Source organism: Mytilus californianus, unplaced genomic scaffold (assembly GCF_021869535.1).
Source record: "Mytilus californianus isolate M0D057914Y unplaced genomic scaffold, xbMytCali1.0.p SCAF_1, whole genome shotgun sequence".
NCBI classification, from domain to species: domain Eukaryota; kingdom Metazoa; phylum Mollusca; class Bivalvia; order Mytilida; family Mytilidae; genus Mytilus; species Mytilus californianus.
The window spans coordinates 113240404-113264642 of record NW_026262581.1 but is presented as its reverse complement, the minus strand read 5'-3'; the positions used below and the strand labels follow the sequence as shown (position 1 = coordinate 113264642).

General features: G+C 32.4%; 1 protein-coding gene across 1 annotated transcript in view; it reads right to left on the bottom strand.

Annotated features, from left to right (window-relative positions):
- Positions 1-24026, bottom strand: part of LOC127730864 (uncharacterized) — a 32451-nt gene extending 8425 nt beyond the window's left edge. Inside the window, exons 1-10 of the mRNA XM_052239478.1 lie at positions 23835-24026; positions 17785-17848; positions 15646-15849; positions 12041-12285; positions 8871-9053; positions 5951-6068; positions 5280-5357; positions 4155-4267; positions 3953-4006; positions 718-1587 (exon numbers count right to left, since the gene is read on the bottom strand). Coding sequence (XP_052095438.1) covers positions 718-1587; positions 3953-4006; positions 4155-4267; positions 5280-5357; positions 5951-6068; positions 8871-9053; positions 12041-12285; positions 15646-15849; positions 17785-17848; positions 23835-24026 — 2121 coding nt within the window. The remainder of the gene's footprint in view (positions 1-717; positions 1588-3952; positions 4007-4154; positions 4268-5279; positions 5358-5950; positions 6069-8870; positions 9054-12040; positions 12286-15645; positions 15850-17784; positions 17849-23834) is intronic.
- Positions 24027-24239: the final 213 nt, after the last annotated feature.

Here is a 24239-nt window from a genome sequence, read left to right as displayed (position 1 = left end):
ATGTTCTCTGCTTATGATTCTGAATGTAAGTGCTTTGTTGTTATGTTCTCTGCTTATGATTTCTGAATGTAAATGCTTTGTTGTTGTGTTCCCTGCTTATGATTTCTGAATGTAAATGCTTTGTTATGTTCCCTGCTCATGATTCTGAATGTACATGCTTTGTTGTTATGTTCTCTGCTTAAGATTCTGAATGTAAATGCTTTGTTGTTATGTTCCCTGCTTATGATTTCTGAATGTAAATGCTTTGTTGTTATGTTCTCTGCTTAAGATTCTGAATGTAAATGCTTTGTTGTTATGTTCCCTGCTTATGATTTCTGAATGTACATGCTTTGTTGTTATGTTCCCTCCTTATGATTCTGAAAGTAAATGCTTTCAGTGCTTATGATTTCTGCATTTTGTACATTTTGTTGCTTGTCTGTTTATCAATATTAATCTCAATGACTAACAAAATCTTAATTTAAAGCTAATTTTCTACCTTCCAAAGTAGAAGTAAAGCACAGTATATCAAATACTAAAATCCTTACCATTCATATCAAATACCATTAGACATTGAACTGTTATATTGTATTGCCAACAATATTAAACAGACACTCTCATGATAATATGTAGGCACGCTCTAAAACTAAAATGGAAGGCAAAGGGAAACATTTATACAGAAAGATTTAATTATATCCATTTTAACATAAAAATGTTGCAGTTAGCCATCCACAGACTTACCCTATTTTGGTATGTAGATGTAGTTTCTGTTTGTGGAGGCTGGGGTATCATATTTGTGAAGGCAGGAGGAGGCATCAAACCATCAGGTTCATCATGACCTTGTTTTGAGTTTCCATTATATACTTGGGCAATTCTGTTCTGAGACACATTTTCATGATAGAGATGAGATCTAGACATATCTGTCATTAAAGGTTTGATCTTAATGGCATTGTCTACATACTGTGATGAATGTGATGAACCTTGGTTCACATTTGACAAGGAAGCAGATTTGTTAATCTGGTCATAAGCTGCAGGATAATGTCTACTTCCATTTTGTGCTGTGAAGTTTCCATACTGATCTAAATGCATATCAGAATTTTGTCTATTAAACTGCATGTTACTATTTATAGCCGGATTTGCACTGTAGACACCTTCTTGTTGTAAAGCTGGTCCTCTATTATATGGAATGTTTTCTTTCACAGAACTTTTCATCCGATCTTGAACTGGATACATACTATGTTGGTAATTAGACATATCTATTTCCAATAAACTTTTTGGCTTGGCTTTCTGTTCTGTTACTTTTGCATTTTTAACAATGGACTGGTCATTCATTAACGGTTGGGGTGGTCCACTCCCTAACAAACCAGATGAAGTCTGTATAGATGAAGCTAACTGTCCTAAGTTTATCAACATATTCATGTTAACGTTTTTTAAGTTTAATGCCAAAGACTGAAGTAGTGAGGAATTATGTTCGTTGTTTTGTTGAAGATTCTGATTGACAGGCGGATTAGAGGTCAAAGGTTGTACTGTTGATATCTGACTAGTTAAATTTTTAAGAACAACACTGGCCTGGATTGCTAAAGGGTCTCCAAGAATAGATGACTGTCCATCCTGTAATTATTCATAGAACATTAGGTTATTATGGAAAAGTTTTATTTGGGACATTAAACAAAAAGGAATGAACAATTATGTACATGTAGAAACAATATTTTCCTAGCTTTTCTTAAATACTCACATGAATATGTGGTGGATATGAGAATAAAGTCTCTTTCCACTATCTTTCCTCATATCACATGCATATGTGGTGAATATGAGAATAAAGTCTCTTTCCACTATCTTTCCTCATATCACATGCATATGTGGTGGATATGAGAATAAAGTCTCTTTCCACTATCTTCCCTCATATCATATGCATATGTGGTGGATATGAGAATAAAGTCTCTTTCCACTATCTTCCCTCATATCACATGCATATGTGGTGGATATGAGAATAAAGTCTCTTTCCACTATCTTCCCTCATACCTATATTTTTTTCTGGAAAATATGGATTTTGTGAAAATTTCAGCAAACCATACTATTCTTTTAAATATAAAGAATAATGTTTTATACTAGTTATTTACTAAATAACTTTCATATCTCAATGAAATCAGAAGCTTTACCGACATCAAAGTTGTCATTTTTTTTTACCATGTTTACATCTAATCAACTATCCAAAAGTCAGATTTCAAGAACCAATATTTATTAATTGACAATTTACAGCCTGGACTCTTTATGTTTAAACTGGCCCTCATATTACTCATCCTAATACATGTAATGTCTTTTAAGATTAGTACATAGATTTTGATCTCAGTAAATAATAAAATGCTTTGCTGAACGCAGCTGGATACGACCGCAAAATTTACCCCCCCTTTTTTTTGCTTTTGTGAAATACACTATGCTGTTGCGTATTGACCCCCCTCCCCCTTTTTTTGCAAAAAAAAATAATGTTTGAAGAAATTTTCTTTTTAATTTCTGAAATCTGAAATGAAAAAAAAATTGCCCCCCTTAATTTCTTTTTTACCCCCCTCCCCCCTGCTAATTTTTTTTTCACCTCCCCCTCCCCCTTTTCCAAAAAAAAAAAATTCTTTCCCTCAAGATATGGTCATAATCTCAATTCAAATTTCCAATGGAGTTTGCAACCATAATAACCAATTTAAATACATCATAAAAGTCTTAAAATAGAAAATGACATACATAATCATTGCTAAAATTAATATTCCTTTAATAGTAACTTCTAAGAATAAATTGACAGCTAATCACCTCAAGATAATACAAAATTTCTTTATACATAATTTAAAAGCAGTGTAAGGGAGGTAATCCAAACATACACAACATTGTACTTTAAATGTGTTTGGATTACCTCCCTTACACTGCTTTTAAATTGTCCATTAACCAGGAAACCTTTGTTTTTCCCCCTTTTTTCCCCCTAATTCCTTAACAGTTTGAGCCATAACCCCCCAAAGTCAATCCTAACCATCCATTTGTGGTATGGAAACTTGAGGTATAATTTCAGAGAGATTCATACACCGTTCCACAAGTTATTGTTTCGAAACTAGAAAAATGCTTATTTGGGCCCTTTTTTGGCCCCTAATTCCTAAACTGTTAGGACCATAACCCCCAAAATCAAACCCAGCCTTCCTTTTGTGGTTATTAACCTTGTGTTTAAATTTCATAGATTTCTTTATACTTATACTAAAGTTATTGTCTGGAAACCAAATGTCTTCGGAAGACGACGTGAACCCAAAATAAAAATACAGACTATATCAAATCATGATAAAAATAATTTGATTAATTATAGGTTTCATAATGTCAGAGTTAGAATTGGAAATTCCTTGTTATTAACTCCATTTGTTTAAATTCAGTTTAAAAATAAACAAGATCTGGCGAGTTCAATATTACTATTTAAATCACATAACAAGAGTTGAAATCAGATAACCTATTTCTTGTATGGTAAACATTCTCTTTGTGTTAAAAAGCAAATTTTGTGACTTGCTGATCTACTCTTTTACACATAACAGTATGACATCATATGTCCTATTATGATTTCAAACTTTAACACTTTTAACCTGAAAATCTTCCTTTTGTGAAATTTCAGTTCACAAGTACACTTCAGAATGTACTGAAATTTCACAAAAGGAAGATTTTCAGGTTAAAAGTGTTAGTGTTTTGTACATTATTGAAGAAATCACATATCTCCTTTGCCATGGAGGATATGTTCATTGTATTGACCTTTAAAAATCATCGATCACCTGAGGAATAGCCAATGAAAATGTAGCAATCTTGTTGCATGATGCTGGATAAGTCAATCAAGTAAACCCATTTTTTTGTATTACACTCTGCAGTGTGATACTAGAAATATCTCTTCATGCAAAAAAACAATAACATGCCATTTCCATGAGAGAATAAATATTTTTATTTTTTAGGATGTATAAAATACCTGTTTAGTATGTTGATTCAAAACCAAACCAAACAAATCCAGTGGACTCAATATCTGCAAACAGAATAAAAAACCAATTGTTCATAAGCATTAAATCAAGACACGTTGTTTTTTTTTCAAATATCAAATTATACATATTACAATTTATATATAGATATATTCAGATAAATGTGACATCTCAACTGCAACCTAAATAATATACCTTATTTTGAGACTTTGACTGTAACTGTAATGCCAGTAAGACTATAAGTCCTAGCTGCATGCTAGGGTTGATCAATGGATTCAGTTGAACAGAAGGTGCAGGTCCCAGCAACCCTGCAAAATATAAAAGGATCAAACATAATATCTAACAAAATATCTGGCGAAGAACTAAATAAGAATAGCTGTCTTTAATTGTCTTCTTAGTTTCACAATTTGTTGACAAGAAATCATTATAATACAGATGCATATTGGGGCAATTAATTAATTTTGAAGTTAAGATTCTAGTTGTTAAGGACTTATACTGGTCATCACATGCATTTTTACAATAGATTCAGTTAAACTACAAATGTAACCTACAAAACCTTCAAAATACAGAAATGTATGTATCAATTCAATGTGGCTATATGTTAAAATATGACAGCAATCTTGAATTTCTGATGGAAATTTTATATGACCATATTATTTTCATTCATGCATAATTTTGTCATTTTGCATGAGAGAAACATTTTCTATGAAGCTGTGAAATGTTTTTTGTATTGGTTCTAATTTTAACACTCCTTTCCCGCTTACCTTTCTATTTTCAATCATGTGACTATTGTTCTTCTGCAATTAATTAAGTCATATTATAAAGTATAACCACTTAAAATGATTTTAATTAAGAATAATCTCCATCAGCAAAGTTGTTTTAGAGTACAAAATTCTTGCAATTTTTCAAGACAAGCAGATGAACTAAAATCAAACACTAAAAATCAGAATGGCTCTTTAGACCAGCAGAGCTAAAAAAAAAGAAGAGAAGAGGTAAAGTACTTTGATGTTTACCTGATTGCACATATTTAGGCACTTGACAGATAAATGATATTCATCAGAATTTGCCGACCCTGTCAACGTATATTTGTTCCGCCTAACAGAAGTTCCACTGGAAACTTTGTTATAAACAATGTCATAATATCTGTTCCTATTGGAACAAATATTCTATACAATTTATTCTGTTAGGAACATTTACTGTAATATTTATTCCAGTGGAAATAATATTCCAGAATATTGTTTCCATTTGGAACTTATATTATGAAGGAACTTCTATTCTGTGACATCCCAACACTTAAATACAGAAGAATTTAATATTTACCTGGTTTTGCAGAACTGGTTACTTGATTCATGTACGTCTGTTGTATCTGTGTTAATGCTTGTTTAAAACAACTAATTACTACAAAACAAGAAACAACTCATTACTACAAAACAAGAAACAACTCATTACTACAAAACAAGAAACAACTCATTACTACAAAACAAGAAACAACTCATTACTACAAAACAAGAAACAACTCATTACTACAAAACAAGAACACAAGTTTTATAATCTCCACAATACAAAAAAGTACACTGAAATGGTCATGATAATTTTGGGACTCGTCTTGACAACTCTCTGGTTCTTCTGAAAAGTTCGAATTGGGTAACTCTATGCTCTATGAGTATATCTTGTTTCAGTGCTTTTCCTAAAATGTAGTGTACATGAATCTATTTTATTTTTTTATTATACATATAGTCTGCTAAACTGACAATTACCAGCATAAATGAAACAAATTACCAGATGGAATAATTATGAATATGTCTGATTCATATTCATATAAATCAATTACATGTATTACCTCTCACTGTTTTATTTCTGTGTGTTTAATAATGTCACTTTCATCTTGTATGTCTTGAACACCAAATAAACAAAATATGAGTATAGCTACAATATCCCAGTTTATTCCAATACATATTTTTACATTCAAAACAGCATATTTAGATACATACAATTAGGCTGCTGGTTGCAGAGTTGTCTGACTAAAGGTGTCTTCAACAAATCATCTTTCATAAAAATAGGATCTGGTAACAAGCCTTTCTTCGGTGGTTCGGTTCTATCACAACTACCCTGTAATAATCACAGTAAAAGATTTAGGAAATAATTTTAAAACATATGGTGTGTACCTGCATTTATGTACACAATACATAAATCATAATAACAATATGATATACCACATCAGTGTTCCAACTTGATTGTTTTCACAGGGCTGCCCTTTCCCGACTGATGCCCTATGCCCTTTTTATGATTCCCTGTGCCCTTTTTTTAAATGAATTCCAAATATCAATTTAAACGTTTTTACAGGGATAATGATTATGCAGTGAAATATTTGTTACAATTTCATTTATGCTGTGATTCCTGGTTTAAAAAATAGAGGAACCCAACTTCTGTTGATCAGGAATGTAGGCAGAAAATAACTGAAGTGAAATTGAGATTTCCTGATCCTTGTTCTAATCTTCATATTTAAGCATCACATCAGTCAAATCAAGCAATAACTGCCTATATTTATAGCATGCCTAAGGCCTTCAAAGATCCTGTTCCTTGAAGGACTTAGGCACATGTATAGCTAGTAATATACTTAACGGTAATTGGTCCCTTACTGTTACCAAAAATAAGGTTGATTTTCATCTAGTGCAAAAGTGACTAAGGCCTCAAAATCATAGCTGAAACCCTGCGGTTTACATAATAAGTAGGTACGCATGCTAAATTCCAGTGAAAAAAGGTTAATTTTAAATTGCTTTTCTTCTTGATTTTTACAATGCATTCCTTAAATAATGAAAAAAAAAAAAAAATAACTACCACATACCAAAATAAATTTAAAATTATTAAAATTATTTCATTTTATATACTTGTAAGGAGTTATTTTCTTTCAGAACGATAGGTCTTTCTTTTGAAGAATCAATCCGGTCGATACCAAGTTTCAATGAAATTTGCTTCAAGACATAAAATAATGACCTGTATACAGGTGTAAGATCATAATATTTAATCCTGATTCTCAATTAAATAAAATGCTTTGCTGAGCGCAGCCAGATACGACCGCAGAGGTCTAACCCTTAACAGTTGGGGCAAGTTTGGACACAATATTCAAGCTTGATGCTGTCTGAATTTGGATTGTGATCAAAATTTAATTTTAGTTGAAATCAAACAAAGTTTAATTTTAGACCCTTCAAACCTTAATATTGACTAATTTGAAAACAGGGCCCAAAATAAAAAATCTAAATGCGCAATAAGATTCAGCATATCATACAGCCGCAATAATTCAGTTTTTGATGAAATCAAACAAAGTTTAATTTTGGACCCTTTTGACCTCAATGTAGACCAATTAAAAAATGGGGCAGAATATCCAAAAAAGTAATACAAGGTTAGAACCCCCAAAAATTAAAGACTTTAAATTAATCCCATTGAAATTGGTTAAAAGATTTTATTTATTTTCAAAAGAAGATTTCTTGCTACTGCATTTAAGATTTCTTGCTATTGTGCAATACTGTGCAATTGAAGATTTCTTGCTATTGCTCAATACCGACCAATTGAAGATTTCCTGCTATAGCACAATACTGTATAATTGAAGATTTCTTGCTATTGCACAATACTGTGCAATTGAAGATTTCTTGCTATTGCACAATACTGTGCTGTTGTGCAATACTGTGCAATTGAAGATTTCTTGCTATTGGGCAATACTGTGCAATTGAAGATTTCTTGCTATTGCGTAATACTGTGCAATTGAAGATTTCTTGCTATTGCGCAATACTTTGTTGTTGCTCAATACTATGATATTGCGAATACTGTGCAATTGAAGATTTCTTGCTATTGGGCAATACTGTGCAATTAGAGATTTCTTGCTATTGCACAATACTGTGCAATTGAAGATTTCTTGCTATTGCACAATACTGTGCAATTGAAGATTTCTTGCTATTGCCCAATACTGTGCAATTGAGATGTCTTGCTACTGTGCAATACTGTGCAATCATTTGAAATTTCAAAAATTTTGAAGAAAAAAAATATGAACCCCCCCAAAAAATTGGAAAAAAAATCCCCCCAAACTTTTTGAACCCCCTCCCCCTTGGAGTAATTACCCCCAAATTAATCCCAGCCTTCCCTTTGTGGAATGGAACCTTGTACAATTTTAGAGAGATCCATACACTTAAACACAAGTTACTGTCTGGAAACTAGAAAAAATGCTTGTTTTTGGCCCCTTTTTTACCCCTAATTCCTGAACCGTTGGGGCAATTACCCCCAAACTCAATCCCAGCCTTCCCTTTGTGATATGGAACCTCGTGTTACAATTTCTGAGAGATCTATACACTAACACACAAGTTATTGTCCGGAAACTACAAAAATGCTTGTTTTTGGCCCCTAATTTCCTAAACTGTTGGTACCATAACCCCCAAAATCAATCCCAACCTTTCTTTTGTGGTATTGAACCTTCTGGTTAAGTTTCTTACAGATCAATTCACTTATACTAAAGTTATTGTCCGGAAACCAAATGTGTCTTCGGACGACGCCGACAACGACACCATAGCATTATACGACGCAAAAAATTTTTTGCGGTCGTATAAAAATAAATGAAGAATGTGTCTGAGGATACAAATGCCCCCGCTCAAGCTTTGCAATTCTCCAAGTTAAAAGGGGGCATAACTCTAGAACGGTAATGACTCACAACCCAAATTTGAACTCCTGTCTTTGTGTGTTGTGTCTTGATAATGCCAGAAATCTTCTACAGTGACTTAAAAGTTAACACTTTATAGTGATCAAGAAGGCATCTTAAAGATCTTCTCTTTTATTTTCATTACAAACAATTATATATGTCTTTTGGATGAACATATACAGTTGTAATTTAAATTTCTTTTTGTAAATAAAAAAGACAAAACTCACAAATTTTGAGACAATCTTTGAACATAAAAAGATGCCTGGCTTCCCAGGAATGCAGTATGTTAATCTGATGGGTTGGCCTTGAACCTCGTGATTATCCAACTTATTCTTTGACCTTTGAGCTTCTTGGTATGTTTTGTATTCTATAATACCATATCCTAGAGATTCATTGTCTTTCATTACAATCTGAAAAAAAGTGTTTAATAATAGGCTATGAAATGAAATTAATATTAGTAACAGTCTTATAAACAAGACATTCAATTCACAGTAGTTTGTCACAAAATGACATGAGATTAGAAAGTCATTTGGGGTAAACTGATTCCAGTTCAATAATGGGCAATCACAGTCAAGTGAAAACAAGAATAAACTGCTTCGCTGAGCGCAGCTGGATACGCCCTCAGAGGTCCAACCCTGCACAGTTGGGGCAAAAAAGGACACAATATTCAAGCAGGTCTGAATTTCGATTGTATTAAATATTTGACATATTATAGGTTTCTGAATAAATGTAGTCAAAAGAACTTGAAATTTGGTTATATGAATTGAATTTATATTCAATTAAAGATTTCTTGCTGTTGTGCAATACACTGTGCTGTTGCGCAATACTTAGTAAATCTGTTGTCAGACTATAAACAAATAAAGTTCAATTAATTCTAAGTCATATTAGAAATTTATGAAAATGTAAAGTGAGCTTACATCAATATATATAAATAATTCAGCAAAGTTTCATGAGAATTGCTGACAGCATTTTTGAGTTATTGTCCAAAAACTGAAAAATCCCCCCTTTTTAATGAATAAAACCCCATAACTCAGAAATGTAAAATGTAAAATTTATAAAATTCTAAACCAAGCTTACATCAAAAGATATAAACAATTCACTTAAGTTTCATACAAACTGCTGAAAGCATTTTTGATTTTTTGTCCGAAAACTGGAAAATCCCCCTTTTTTTATGAATAAAACCCTGTTACTCGGAAACGTAAAACCTAAACTATATAAAAATCGAAAGGGACCTCATGTCAATAGATATAAACAATTCACCACAATTTCTTGCAAGTTGGTGAAAGCATTCTTGAGTTATTGTCGGAAAATTGGAAAATCCCCCTTTTTTTAATTAACAAGAGTGCACACACTGAAATGTCTCGCCTTCTTTACTAATTATTGATATTATGTTGATAGTCCTAAATATAAAGCTTTATTACAACTGTCACATAAACTTAACATTAACCAAGAAAACTAAACATTGACCAATGAACCATGAAAATGAGGTCAAGGTCAGATGAACCGTGCCAGGCAGACATGTACAGTTAACAATTCTTGTATATAACAAATATAGTTGACCTATTGCTTATAGTTTAAGAAAAACAGACCAAAACACAAAAACTTAACACTGATCAATGAACCGTGAAAATGAGGTCAAGGTCATACAAAACCTGCGTGACTAACATATAGATCATAAAATATTTCCATACACCAAATATAGTTGACCTATGGCATATAGTATTAGAAAAAAAGACCAAAACTCAAAAACTTAACTTTGACCACTGAACCATGAAAACGAGGTCAAGGTCAGATGACACCTGCCAGCTAGACATGTACACCTTACAATCATTCCATACACCAAATATAGTAGACCTATTGCATACAGTATAAGAAAAACAGACCAAAACACAAAAACTTAACTATAACCACTGAACCATGAAAATGAGGTCAAGGTCAGATGACACCTGCCAGTTGGACATGTACACCTTACAGTCCTTCCATACACCGAATATACTAAACCTATTGCTTATAGTATCTGAGATATGGACTTGACCACCAAAACTTAACCTTGTTCACTGATCCATGAAATGAGGTCGAGGTCAAGTAAATACTGTCTGACGGGCATGAGGACCTTGCAAGGTAAGCACATACCAAATATAGTTATCCTACTACTTATAATAAGAGAGAATTTAACATTACAAAAAATGTTAACTTTTTTTTCAAGTAGTCACTGAACAATGAAAATGAGGTCAAGGACATTGGACATGTGACTGACGGAAACTTCGTAACATGAGGCATCCATATACAAAGTATGAAGCATCCAGGTCTTCCACCTTCTAAAATATAAAGCTTTAAAGAAGTTAGCTAACGCCGCCGCCGCCGGATCACTATCCCTATGTCGAGCTTTCTGCGACAAAAGTCGCAGGCTCGACAATAAAACCCCATTACTCGGAAACGTAAAATCTAAAATTTATAAAAAACAAAAAGGAGCTCATGTCAATAGATATAAACAATTCACCAAAGTTTTATGCAAATTGGTTAAAGCGTTTTTGAGTTAATGTCCGACATGTTGACGACGGAGGGACAACGGTATACATTTTTGTACCATAATACGTCCCGTAAACAGGCGTATAAAAACTGTGAGCAGAGCCCAAATATTCAGATTCTTGAAGATAAATAAATTTAACTTTCTCTTTTGTTGCTATCTCATAATCTAGTAAACCTAATCTAATAACTTTAAACAAATTTAATGAAATTTTAATTTGTCTCAGATAGTGTGTGTTCAACAAACACAATGTGTGTTCAACAAACACAATTTTCCACTTCATAAATCATCAAAAGTGTCAACCGACAATAAACATACCATTGTAACTGTTTTAATAACAAATTGACTGACACTATTTTATTGAAAGAAACTAATCTGGATGCACAATTGGAAAAATTGGAAATTTACACTTTTGAAATTAGAAATCCAAAAGTCCTGAACCATACACTGTACCTGTCAACCTCTCAAACTGAAAATGCAGGTCATGACCTGCATTGAAGAAGAAAATGTCAAGTCATAACGCGTACAAACTTTTTAGGTCCAATTTTAGTATCGAGAGTTTGTTTTTTTATATACTATAACATATATATACATGAACAACTGAGTTTCCTAAAAATAATCACTTTTGTATTTGATAAGTATATAAATATTTATCATTAAAATTAAATATCTTTCTAACGCAATGCCCTTTTATTGTTTTATTCACACTAGTTTACTTCTTTTTATTAATGAATGTCATAAACCCCAGCTAATCAATTATAGCTAATGTTTCTCCTATACACAGGAGGAAGATAAATTTTCATATTGGTTGTTTTCGGTGTAGATATTAATTATTCAATTATCATAGTAACAACATGAAAAGATAACTACCTGACAGTAAAGAGGTTTATGACAACAACTAAATATGTCCCGTAGAGCCATTACATCTGTAAAGTCCTTAGGTAGATTGTCTATCAACAAACATTTAGAACACAATTTGTCATATGAATTGATGTCAACAGTTTCACAGTGTATTGAATGACTATCAACTTCTTTCCAATCTAACTCTAGCTCTATCTGTTTAGATTTTTCTATTGAACAATCAAACTCCACAAATCCATATCCAAGACTTCCTCCTAAAAAAATAAGAATTTCAAGTTTAAAATAAATTACCAAAAGTTATGTCAGATCTTTTTTTTTTTAAATATATGGACTTTCTCATTTGTCCACTGTAACAGGAAATGACTCATTGAAAAACCTGATAGCATGGTGGAAAAATTAGATATAAAACCTGTATTGGTGTTGTAAAAAAACTTAATTTGACTTTACTTTATTCAGTGTTCCAGCTAGGTCGTTTTCACAGGGCGGTCCGCCCGCCCTTTCCTGAGTGCCGCCCTGTGCCCTTTTTACAGTTTGCAGGGCGCCCTGCCTTTTTTGAAGATCGATTGGTATATTATTTTGTTCGTATTGATATGATCAGCCAATTACGAAAATTTACCTGGCGACAAGTATATAACTTTGTTTACGACCCCAAGCTAATCAACGGTTACAACAGGTGTCATAATCTGTTGTTATAGGTAATCCGTTTATCGGATGGGTCATTTAATGATCATCAACATTAATTCATTCAAATAGAATCGGTCAGTCTGCATAAATTTGTCTTTGAACAATTTGGGCACAATTAGCAATGTTTACCGTAGTTTCATGGAGAAAACGTAATTGACAGAAAGTCGAAAACCATAATCAACTCGTTAAAAACATTGCTACTATTGTTTTCCGTGAAATAAATAGTAAATTAAGACGTATTTTTCATTGACTGCCTTCATTTTTTATACTAAAGTAACAAAATCGGCCGCCATATTGTTGATCATATTTACATTTTCTACGTACTGTTTATTATCCTCCAAAGAAGGAGCACACCCAAATAAAGAAAGATAACTCAATCTTATTTTTTCCTAGCATTGAGTAACCTACTTAAGATATTATAAAATATGTCTTCATACTTCTGGCTTTAGAATTTATATGTTTAGGTGTTTTAAGTTATGGGAAAAGTTAAAGAGGGTCTTAGTAGCAGGGTTGGTAGGGTGCCTTGGTCATCTTTTTCTGTATTTTTTATTTTCAATCCAAATTTTCACTGTTCACTATATCCTAACATTGTGCATTTACAGCTGTTTTGTGCTGTATTGCCATTAAGCACAGAAAAGGTAGAAAGGTGAAACTTGTAAAGTGTGTCAGACCATAGAAACAGAATGAAGCAGGACATTTTTAAAAAAATACTGCATATAAAGCTTAACTGTGCCAAGCAATGATTTAAAACTTGTGTCACAAGCTGCTTGATAAGTTTTCAGCCTAAAAAGTAGAAAGATAGTTTTTCTCTGGGCTAATGATGTTGTTCTTGTATATTTATAACCAGTGATTCAATGAACAAACAATGTTTGATTACAATCTTTATTAAAACATGCCCTTTTCATATTATCATATCACACGTTAAATGCCCTTTTTCAGGATTGGCACCCTGCCCTTTTGAAATCCTAGCTGGAACACTGTTATTTAATTGTCAATATCAGATGTTACAAATTTCTTGCTAATCTTAACCAGACAAAGGCAGACAACTCTAATTCACTGATCTGCCAGTGTCCAATGTATTATTAGCACATTTTTATGAAAGTTCCTGAACACATGATTTTTTAATTTAACCAATGGATATATGATGAATTATAATGGTGAAAATGACTTTAAGAACTTTAAGAGAGGTATTCTAGTTTTAAAAACAAGTGAGAATTTGAGATTTTCATGTCAATCTAATTCAAAACTGTATGGTATATATAGTTGGCCTTTACACATTATTTATTGTACAACATTCTGTATATCAGGTTTATTTCGTGTGTGTTTAATTTTCGCTTTGTTCATAGCACCTAAAGAAACGCGAAAATTTGACCACACTTAAATTTCCCTGCATATTCCAAGATTTATGGTTGTTTGAAAGACTGTCAATTATCGAGTCTTTTGTGTTGTTTGACAGATCACAAGAATAGGCATACTTAACAAGCATTCTGAGAGTATACATAGTCCCCTACTGGTTAAAAATTAATTGCACTGGAACAAAATGCTAACTTGATCTATAACTTGTCATGGTGTAAACTAAATAACAAATATCAAGTCAATATCTTCAAGCATGACGAAAAAAAGTGCGGAAAACTGATAATTTAAGTGAATTTTCTAAGTCTAAGGACCATAACTCTGCAAAAAATCATCAAACCGAAACAAAATTCAAACTTGGTCTGTAACTTGTCATGATGAAACTATATACCAATTATCAAATCAATATCTTCAAGCATGATGAAAAAAAAGTGCAGAAAACTGATTATTTGAGTGAATTTTCTAAGTCCAAGGACCATTACTCTGCACAAAATCATCAGACCAGAACAAAATTCAAACTTGATCTGTAACTTGTCATGATAAAACAATGCACCAATTATTAAATCAATATCTTCAAGAATGACGAAAAAAAAGTGCGGAAAACTGAATATTTGAGTGAATTTTCCAAATCCAAGGACCATAACTCTGCACAAAATTATCAGACCGGAACAAAATTCGAACTTGATCTGTAACTTGTCATGATAAAACAATATACCAAATATCAAATCAATATCTTCAAGCATGAAGAAAAAAAGTGTGGAAAACTGATTTGCCGGACTGACAGGACAGACAGACAGACGGACAGACAGAAGGACGGAGTGCAAACCTAAAGTCCACTTTGACTTCGTCTGTAGGGGACTAATTAAGATCTCTGTTTTCATAATAATTAATTGGCTTATGATACATGTCACACCCTTTGACAACACAGCAATCAGTGACATGTTAAAAATATTAATAAGCGACACTCTATTGATTGGTGTCATAACCAATATGATACAGTTATTTTTTCGCGTGTATTTTCCCATTCAGCAAAAATTATACACAGTAAAAACTAACCTGCCCATTTTGTCATCAAATCGTGAAAAAATCCTGACGCAAAAAAAAACTGATATACAGTATTTGTTTTTAGAATCAGAAGAAGGAGATTAAATTGGTGTTGATAAAGAATATTCAATAAAACAGTTTAAACTGCATAATTGTTTTGTCATGCAACTGCATTTACAGAAAAATATAATATCAATTTTTTTGATAATGCCTGTTAAAAATCCTGCCTCGTCTAGCTCAGATAAGTAAATTCTGTCTTAGGGATTTTACCATTTTTTCAATGGGGAGTGACACTGTGATATAGATATTGGGAATTTTGCATCACGAGAAGTTGAATTGGAAAATATTAATATGAATCATTGTGAAACTTAGATCATTGGCATCTTTTGTTCTGATTGGGTATATTATGTGTATTTACGTAGACACTCGTAGGAATAAGATTCAAAATGTTTCTGTTGGTTGTTTTTCACTTGCACGATCAGTTACTTTGTGAAATATAAGTAACAAGGTAAAAGAGAGGACAAAAAACAAACCTGAATGTCTACATCTGTAGATGAAACATCTACACAAATTCCCATGTGATGAAACCAGCTCTCTCAACTGTTGATCAGTGTAAGTAGATGGAAGATGTGCAAGGCATAGAAGTTTATTTGAACTTTCTACTGATACATCAAATGATCTTGATAAGTACTCCATCACATCCAACACATTGTCACAGTCTTTGAATTGAACTTTCACTAAAATGCATAAAATGATAAAATATAAAGTTAAGCTAAGTGATATAAGTTTTCTTAATGATACAAATGTAAATGCAACTTTAATAAATTACTGGTACAGAAGCATGAGGTTCAGTCTTGACAAGTATAAACTAAACTTCTATAGAGATTCACATATTTTATAAATGAGATATTTTTCTATTATAACTGAACACATGTAGGCTGCTAAAACTAAGCCTTTTAATACTTACATTCACACAGATACACTTACAAGCACAAAAAATAAAAGGATTATCTATTCTGTGTGTGTGTGTGTGTGAACTAAAGTATATACATGTATATGATTAAACTCTACAAAGTCTTATTTATTGTTATACAAATGTACTAAATACTCAATCAAAGTGCTTGTAAACACTGAAGGGTAAAGATTGCTTTAATTTATCAGTGGGAAGTAAAATTAAACATTGAATTGTAAAAACATAGGTTGTAGTTGATTCAACTACAATTATATATGGACAAAGGAAGATAACTCCAATTTTTTAAGATTACTTTAACAATGACATCATTGATATTTTTAGAACAGATATTAGATTATTGCACCTTGCACAAGATGTAATTTTCTTGACAACTATTCCATCATTTTGTAACTTGAATATCTGAGCATACATTTCATTGATAAATTTCTGGAAGTATTCATGGATAGCATGTTTAGAATGTAATGATCAATGCACTATATTTTGTGTATCTCAAAAGTAGTGATAAACCTTGGAAGATTTAGATATCAAGTTACTACCATTGGGTTTTGATTGCAATCTTTACCCTATAAAATGACTTTCCAACATGTACATATAATCCCTAAGTAAGTTGAAAATTACAAATTTTCTTTTTCTTTCAATAAAAACCAATGGTTGGTATAAATGTATGTGGAGATACAAGCATAAAAATTTGTAAGGGGTTCTACGGAACTCTGTGTCTCGCCTATGATTGCTGCTGTCAGTGTAAAAGTGTAATGTTAACTTAATAAGTGAGTCCATTTATCAGTAAAATACAGAATGTTAAAAATGATTCAAACTTTCTCTTTAAATGCTTTTTTTTGGTCTTGAAGATTAGCTTCTGTCCAAGTTTCATAACAATCCATGAAGGTTAACAAACTTATCATGTCAAAAAAATGTAATCCCAGACTGTCAGTAAATGTTAACTGTAAGAAAAGTCCATCTATCAGAAAAATACTGAAAATAAAAATATATTTTCAAAAGTGTGCTTCACACATTATCTCTTAATCATAAAAAAGTTTCATAAAATTCTATGAAGGTATGACAAAGTATTTGACGTGTAACAAACTTTAACCCGAGACTGTAACTATTTGTTAAATGTAAAAAAACAAAGTCCATTTATCAGTAAAATAGTAAAATGAAAATAAATATTTTAAAAATTTTGCTCTGGATACTGTATTTTGGTAAAACAAGCTTCTGTCCAAATTTCATCAAATTCCATGAAGGTTTGACAAAGTTATTGATGCCCAAAAAAACTTTAACCACAAGACTGAACCTAAATGTTGACGCCGACCACGGAATCTAGAATTGCTGTGTCTCGCTTTCGCGAAATAAATTTTGCATGCTCGACAAAAACCAATGGTTGGTATAAATGTATGTGGAGATACAAGCATAAAAACCAATGGTTGGTATAAGTGGAGATACAAGCATAAAAACCAATGGTTGGTATAAATGTATGTGGAGATACAAGCATAAATACCAATGGTTGGTATAAGTGGAGATACAAGCATAAAAACCAATGGTTGGTATAAATGTATGTGGAGATACAAGCATAATAACCAATGGTTGGTATAAGTGGAGATACAAGCATAAAAACCAATGGTTGGTATAAACATGATAAATGTATGTGGGTATACAAGCATAAAAAATTTACCTACTGCAATATTTATGATAATCTAAATACCTTGCTTATTTTGTTCATCAAACTCCAAAATTTTCACTCCATTTTCTGTCAATGTTCTAGCTAGCTGTAAAAATTTATATAACTTTAGAAATGCATGCATTGCCTAATATAAAAATATGTAACACTCTTCATTCTCGTCATTTTTCATGACTTTAAGTTTAGTTTGTTTCTATGTATTGCAAGCTGCAATCAACAATTTGTTATTTCTCTTCATATATTCAAGATTTAATTTTACTACTACATGTATTATATATGGAACCAAGTTTTAGAATTATTATGGGTCATATATGTTTGGGTTTTAGCCAACTTGGTTACACTTGAAGCAGAATTATCAGAGGTTTAATTGGTTATAGTTTTTAGTGAAATGTTTTCTTTTTCTAATGATGAGAAAATAGTATTATTTTTCTATATACAATTATTTTGTATTAAATAAAAGAAAACAAATGTCTGTTTACAACAGGTGGAAAAAACTGACGCTAGACAAAATATGACCTGATTAACAAATAAACCTCAGACAATTCTGCGTCTTTCAACACCTCCTTAATAAAAAAACTTTTATCTAACAATTGAGCTTGCACATAACCCTGTTCCTGTTTCGTTGCCATGTTGTAAGTCATATGATTTCCCGCAAATTTGTATAACTGATTACAAATAAAAAAAAATGAGGAAGAACATCTTGAATTTTATCTGTTTGTGTACTTATCAAAATGAGTCTATAGAGCTTATTTAACATACGATTTAATAGCAAACAAAATGAGTTCTCTGGGAAACTCACCTCAGATCAATCAGGCAGAGTTTTGTATCTGTACATTGATCAGTAATGAGCCAAATTTTTAAATTTGTTGTTTTTAGGTATAAATTATTATGTATTATATATATTAAACTACATTTTAAAACGAGAAAAAAAAAAACCTACCTAAAGATAGTGTTTCTTTGTTTACATTGAAAATGACATCATATATGCATTTTGTGAAAATATACTTTTTTGGTCTTTTGGAAAATGTTGTTGGTGCTGTATTTAGACCACTCTACCAAGACATTTGTTTTGAATGCACACGTATAAAAATTGCGGTTTTTATCCAACGCAATCATAGGTTTGAACGTTGTTTTCAATTTAGACTTGTTTATATTTTTCCGTTTGGGCTTGTATTATATTTGCCTTCGGGTTCATATGATCCGTTCATCCTATTTCGACTCTTCAAAATTCAAGAGTCAATCCTAAATTGAGGTCAATTATTATATGGCCTTCCAATACCGTTTCTATTCCTAACATCACTGAAGAGACATTAATTGTCGAAATCCGGATATGGTGTACAAATCTTTGCTCCTCATGTTGGCGGAATACCATCTATTCCGCAAGTTTATTGTTTTCTGTTTGGTACAAAACGTATTAAATTAATAATTAAGATCCATTTTTACATCTGGTGATCCGTTTATTTGGCAATTGCCATGGCAGTCAGCAGGGTTTAAGAACATCCGTTGTTCGACCTGCTAGTCAAGTGCGTTTTGTTAAAATATACTTTTTCACCTTTTTGGTCTTTTGGAAAATGATATTTGTGCTGTATTTAGACCACTCTACGTATCAAGACATTTGTTTTGCATGCACATGTATAAAAATTGCGGTTTTTATCCAACGCAATTATAGGTTTGAACATTGTTTTCAATTTAGACTTGTATATATATATAAAGCGAGTTTTGTAAGCAATAATATGACTATCTGTAGCTTTAGGAACTGTTTTAAAATATATCACTAGATATTTTCGTAATCAAGGATTTTTCTTGATAATTTGACATGCAGTGATGATAAGGACAGTTCCTATGAATAAAATAGCAGACTAAATATTCATGGAAGTAAATGGGAGTGGGTGGGTTTACCAGATGGGCGGAATTACCGGACACTACTGTACATGTTAAATTTCTAACAATAGGACCAACATCCGAAACGTTTCTGAAGATCAGTTACTTTCTTTTACCAGAAATTATCCTGGGAATTTTTTAAACAGTAAATGTTTATATATATATATAATAAAATTGAGAATGGAAATGGGGAATGTGTCAAAGAGACAACAACCTGACCATAGAGCAGACAACAGCCGAAGGCCACCAATGGGTCTTCAATGCAGCGAGAAACTCCCGCACCCGTAGGCGTCCTTCAGCTGGCCCCTAAACAAATATGTATACGAGTTCAGTGATAATGGACGTCATACTAAACTCCAAATTATACACAAGAAACTAAAATTAAAAATGATACAAGACTTACAAAGGCCAGAGGCTCCTGACTTGGGACAGGCGCAAAAATGCGGCGGGGTTAAACATGTTTTTTGAGATCTTAACCCTCCCCCTATACCTCTAGCCAATGTAGAAAAAACAAACGTACAACAGTACGCACAGTAAAACTCAGTTTAAGAGAAGTCCGAGTCCGATGTCAGAATAGGAAATAAAAGAAAATAAACAAAATGACAATAATACATAAATAACAACAGTATGGTAACTATATCCCTTCTTAATAAGTCTGTTTAAAGGTTTTGTTAGCTTTTGAGGTGAATATTGACATTTTTGTGCTTTGTAAAGAATATTACCATTAAAGATTGGATGTGAATATATTTACGAATGATGTCCTTATACCGATGATAAAATTTAGTAAATGTTTTGACTAGTTTATGATATCGAAAACCCTGGTGTAATAATTTTTCAGTAATACATAAATTTCTCTCGCTAAAATCTAATACGTTGTTACATACACGAGCGAATCGTACAAGTTGAGATATATAAACACCATAAGATGGTGACAAGGGAACATCACCATCTAAAAATGGATAATTAACGATAGGAAATGAAAAATCATCTCTTTTATCATAAATTTTTGTATCAAGCTTCCCGTTAATGATATAGATATCAAGATTGAGGAAAGGACAGTGGTCATTGTTAGTATTAGCTTCATTTAAAGTAAGTTCAACAGGATAAATTTCTTTAGTATACATACTGAAGTCGTCATTATTGAGAGCCAATATATCATCCAAATATCTAAAAGTATTGTTAAATTTTTGTATCAGATGTTGTTTCGATAGGTCTTTGCTGATTTTAGTCATAAATTGTAACTCATAACAATACAAAAACAGGTCCGCAATAAGTGGTGCACAGTTAGTCCCTATTGGAATTCCGATAACTTGACGATATACGGAATCTCCAAAGCGAACAAAAATGTTATCAAGTAAAAATTCAAGGGCAGATATAGTATCAAAGCATGTCCAATTGACATAGCTCTTTTGTTTGTTGCTACTAAAAAATGACCTAAAAGAGTTTGAACATATGTATTCGCATTCCGACTTTTTAAATGCCCATTTAATTAGGTGTGTGAATTTTTTCTTAATAAGAATATGAGGCAAAGTGGTATATAGGGTAGAATAAACTGTTATCACAGAGATATGTCTTGCCTTTTTGATAATGCAAGTGTTGAAATTAAAATAGCAATACTTTAACATGTAAGTTATGCAAATATTCAAAGTCAATGAACCATGACTGAAGGTACATGGCTAAACAATCTCCATGGAATGAGATGTGCCAATGCTAATACAACTGCATACCAAATACCATTGACTTATTATAAGTCGTTCCCTTTAAACAAACCTAAACACAAACATTAACTTGTAAACTATGACATAAAAGTTTCAAAGTCAATGAACCATGATCAGGGGGGGGGGCTATATAATCTCCACCGAAACCATACTTGCAAATGCCAATAAATTTGCATACCAAATATCATTGACTTAACATTAGCAGTTTATCTTAAACTGATCTAATCACAAACTAATACATGAAAACTAAGCAATATGTTGAAAGTCAATAGACCATGACTGAGGGGGCGGGGTCAAATATTCTCCATGGAAATGAGATGTGCTAATGCTTATACAACTGAACACCAATTAACATTGGCCTACCACTAACGGTTCCCCTTGAACTGACCTAATCACAAACTAATACATGTAAACTTAGCAAAATTTTCAAAGTCTATAGACCATGACTTAGGGGGCGGAGCCAAATAATCTCCATGGAAATAAGATATGCCAATGCTTATACAACTGCATACCAAATATCATTGACCTACCACTAGTGTTTCCCATAAACTGACCTAATCACAAACTAATACATGTAAACTAAGCAAAGTTTCAAAGTCAATAGACCTTGACTGAGGGGGCGGGGCCAAATAATCTCCATGGTGATGAGATGTGCCAATGCTAATACAACTGCATACCAAATATCATTGACCTACCACTAGTGGTTCACCATGAACTAGACCTAATCACAAACTAATACATTGTTGACGCCGTCGCCGGAAACAGCATACCTATGTCTCGCTTTTTGACTCCGTCAAGGCGAGACAAAAATCAAAACTTTGAACAGATTCAAAATCACCAATATATGCATGCAATTTATCAAGTACTTTCAACGAGTTTTTGACACTCTAAAAGTAGTTAATTCCACTATTTTCAAAGGCCTTATTTGAACAATTTATTATCAGGTTTTTGATTGTACCAAGTGAACTAGTAAGTAGAATAGACAATTTAGTAGTGGAACAATGACTTGAAGACGAAATAAATCTATATTTGTAAGGTGATTTGTGTAGCTTCGGAAGCCAGTACATAGTTGGGACTTTCATTGTATTTGGTTCTGCTTGTAAAGAAGTAGCTAATAGTTTATGTTTGTTACAGATATCGTTTTCTGAAAACGTTTTCTGAAAATGAAGTCAGTTGGAATGTTAGTGAATTCGTGATTTCCTTTTGCAGAACCTCAATGTAAAATTTACGTCAAACTATAATGATATTATTAGCAGCTTTATCAGCCGGGACAAAAACAAATTCTTTGGCTAGTTCTTTTAATTTATGTTTGATAGGATTTTTATGGTTGTTGTTAAGAGTAAAATGTTCTTTAAAATGATTTTTTGTCAGCTTTTTCCCGTTTTATCCATTTCAAACAGTAAGCACTAAGTGAGTCGTGGATGATATTACGACACTCATTCCAATAAATAATTGACGGGGGACAATATTTAGGTCCTTTACAGAGGAATGATTTTAACTCTCGGTCGCGAACGATGTTAAGGTCTCCTGTTATAAAATCTGCTTTTAACAGGATATCGTAAAGTGTTCTAAAGGTTTGCTGACTTCATCCCTATATATATATATGTTTTTATCCAACGCAATCATAGGTTTGAACGTTGTTTTCAATTTAGACTTGTATATACGTTGTTTTCAATTTAGACTTGTATATACGTTGTTTTCAATTTAGACTTGTATATACGTTGTTTTCAATTTAGACTTATTTATATTTTTTCGTTTGGGCTTGTATTATATTTGCCTTCGGGTTTATATGATCCGTTCATCCTATTTCGACTCTTCAAAATTCAAGAGTCTATCCCAAATTGAGGTAAATTATATGGCCTTCCAAATACCGTTTCGATTCCTAACATCACTGAAGAGACATTAATTGTCAATATGTGCAAAATCCGGATATGGTGTACAAAAACCTTTGCACCTTTTGTTTGCGGTATATCATCTTTTCCGCAAGTTTATTGTTTTCTGTTTAGTATTAAATTTAAAATTAAGATCCATTTATTACATCGGTGATCCGTTTATTTGGCAATCGCCAATGGCAGTCAGCAGGGTATAAGAACATTTGTTGTTCAACCTGTTAGTCAAATGTGTTTTGTTAAAATATACTTTTTCACTATTTTGGTCTTTTGGAAAATGTTGTTTGTGCTGTATTTAGACCCCTCTAACAAGAAATTTGTTTTGCATGCACACGTATAAAAATTGCGGTTTTTATCCAACGCAATCATAGGTTTGAACGTTGTTTTCAATTTAGACTTATATATATATATATATATATATATATATAATAGTTAATACAATTTACATGCGTTTTATTTCGTAACTGAGATGCTAAATGTAAGTCATTAAAGGGGCATATAATAATACTGGCTACATTAGAACAAAAACTGTTCTAAGCGGAAACTGGGACCTCATATAATTTAGGTCCTAGACTGAAACAATCACCTCGGTGAGGACGGTATTGACATTTTTCAGGGTGATTTGCTTATTTGAGTAGAACTGTTTTGCAGCAAATTCCGATCCATTCTGTTCAACATGGCTGGGTAGTTTATGTCCATTTATTTCACCACAGCATCCTGCATTTGTATGTTTTTCGATCGTCGTCGAAGAGCGGGAGTGCGACATGGACGTCGCCATTTTCAAAAAATTGTGTTCTAATGGTAACACTAATGACGGATAAAACCGAATCGGAATCCGGTTTTGTAATTCATTATGCAAGGCGGGTATTAAAAAGTTAAATCACGAACTGTTTTTCTCTTCCCTTCTGAAACAAATGATTATTTTTCTTCATGAAATTCAGAATCAAACCGTTGAATTTATATAAAAAAAAGAACATACCCTTCCCCATAA